The following is a 1,848-nucleotide window of genomic DNA, read 5'->3' as shown; positions in this document are numbered from 1 at the left end:
CGGCCTCGCTAGGCGCTTGCTTCTATATAAAGGGCATGGCAGCAGACACAACAGCAACCCAAACCCCCGCTAAGCATCAGCAGCAGTGCAGCACCTCCCTTCTACCTCCTCTGCTTTGCATTCCTCCTTCCAGCTCCAGCCGCAATCAATGGCCGCCATGAAGATCACCCTCCTCGCCGTGGCCGCGATGGCCGTCTTACTAGGCAGCGCGTCAGCGGTAACCTACAACGTCGGCGATCAGGGCGGTTGGGCCCTCAGCACCGACTACAGCAACTGGGTGTCCGGCAAGAAGTTCAACGTGGGTGATGACATCGTCTTCAAGTACTCGACCCCGACGCACGACGTGGTCGAGGTCAGCAAGGCCGGCTACGACTCCTGCAGCACCGACGGCGCCATCAACACCTTAACCTCCGGCAACGACGTCATCTCCCTCAACGCCACCGGCACCCGCTACTTCATCTGTGGCGTCCCTAACCATTGCAGCCCCGCCGCCGCCGCCAGCATGAAGGTCGTGATCGACGTCGCCTCGGGCTCCTCCTCGCCGTCGTCACCCATGCCAGCTGCAGGTCCTGGCGCGAGCAACTCTCCCCCGGCGCCGCCCTCCAACGCCGCTACCTCCGTCGGTGCCACAGCAGGATTTGGCCTCGTCGCCCTCCTGGCGGCCGGTCTCATGGCTTGAACGCATATATTGATCAGCTGCCGCGCGCACATACGACTTTATCTTTTGTTATTAACTACTATACTGTAGTTATTATCACGGGTGAGGAATACATGTATTCTTTTTTAGAGCGAGAATGTGATAGTTACTTGTATCTATCACGTCTATATGTAATCTGCAGGCCTTCATGTCTTTTTATATAATGATTCTAGACTATTATTTTATAAGGGTGCGTCAGTGCATGCGTAGCAGTACCAATAGTCTTCTAACTAAAAAGAAAGAATCAATAGTCCTCTCAATTTTATCCAACCATCGACCCAAAATAATAGATACACCTTCAGAAGCGAGAACTCAAGTGTCAATCTGCACACGAGCACAAATGCTCTGGTTATCTGACATGATTGTTCTCTCCAAGATTCAGACTGTTTCCCGTCTTGCAGGCTCGCCGAGAAGTTCCTCCTAGACGTTGCAACCTGTGTGGATCGCCAACGTTGTTGGCATCGAACAGGTCCGACCGCGCTGTAGGCAGGGACACAAACTGCCCAAGAACCACCTCACTCTTGGGCGTCAATGTTGCTGGGTCGTAGTTCCTGACGTCACACTGCCGGGAATCTCCTTTCCCGGGGTCGCCGTGTCAGACGTCATGCTACCCGGGAACTCCCTTCCCGGGGATGACTTGTCGGACACCCCACTACCTGGAGTGGCTTCTCCCATGGTAGCTGACTCCTTGTCGCTCTTCCCAACAGACTTGCTTGTCGGGTCTCCCCCGACAGTTGTGAGTCGTGCCTCCCGCACGGACTCGATGGACCCTGAGCGCGTCGGGGCTGCGGCGTGGCCGACCATAGAGCACCGCGCCTCCTGCACAGCCTCGATGGTCGCCAGAGTCACGGTCGAGGCCTTGCCGCCCCATGACTGTCTCTTCATGGCCTCCCAGCTGTTGAGGCCCGTCGAAGAGTGCCGTGTTGCCCACATGGGCTTGTAGAACCCCGAGAACCTGGTTGTCGGGGTGTGGCCGACCTGAGAGTGCCGTGCCTCTTGCACGGTCTCACTGGTCACCAGCATCATGGTTGGGACGTGGCCCACCATATGCGTCGTTGTCGTGCCTTCTGACACGGGCTTGTTGGATCCCGAGGATGTCGGCGACGCCTTTGCCGTGCCAACTTGCACGGGCTTGTCGGGTCCCGAGGATG

General features: G+C 57.1%; 1 protein-coding gene across 1 annotated transcript; it reads left to right on the top strand.

The window, feature by feature from the left end:
- Positions 1-44: 44 nt before the first annotated feature.
- On the top strand, positions 45-861 carry LOC119284724 (mavicyanin-like). Its single transcript, XM_037563886.1, has one exon. It carries the CDS (start codon positions 149-151, stop codon positions 677-679), a length of 531 nt encoding a protein of 176 aa, XP_037419783.1. The 5' UTR covers positions 45-148; the 3' UTR covers positions 680-861.
- Positions 862-1,848: the final 987 nt, after the last annotated feature.

The sequence above is a fragment of the Triticum dicoccoides genome, chromosome 4A (genome assembly GCF_002162155.2).
Source record: "Triticum dicoccoides isolate Atlit2015 ecotype Zavitan chromosome 4A, WEW_v2.0, whole genome shotgun sequence".
Classification (NCBI taxonomy): Eukaryota; Viridiplantae; Streptophyta; class Magnoliopsida; order Poales; family Poaceae; genus Triticum; species Triticum dicoccoides.
This window is presented reverse-complemented; position numbering and strand designations above follow the sequence as displayed.

What these genes read in the sequence shown, in the direction of transcription:
- LOC119284724 (XM_037563886.1), top strand. Translation starts at nt 149, where the DNA reads ATGGCCGCCATGAAGATCACCCTCCTCGCCGTGGCCGCGATGGCCGTC.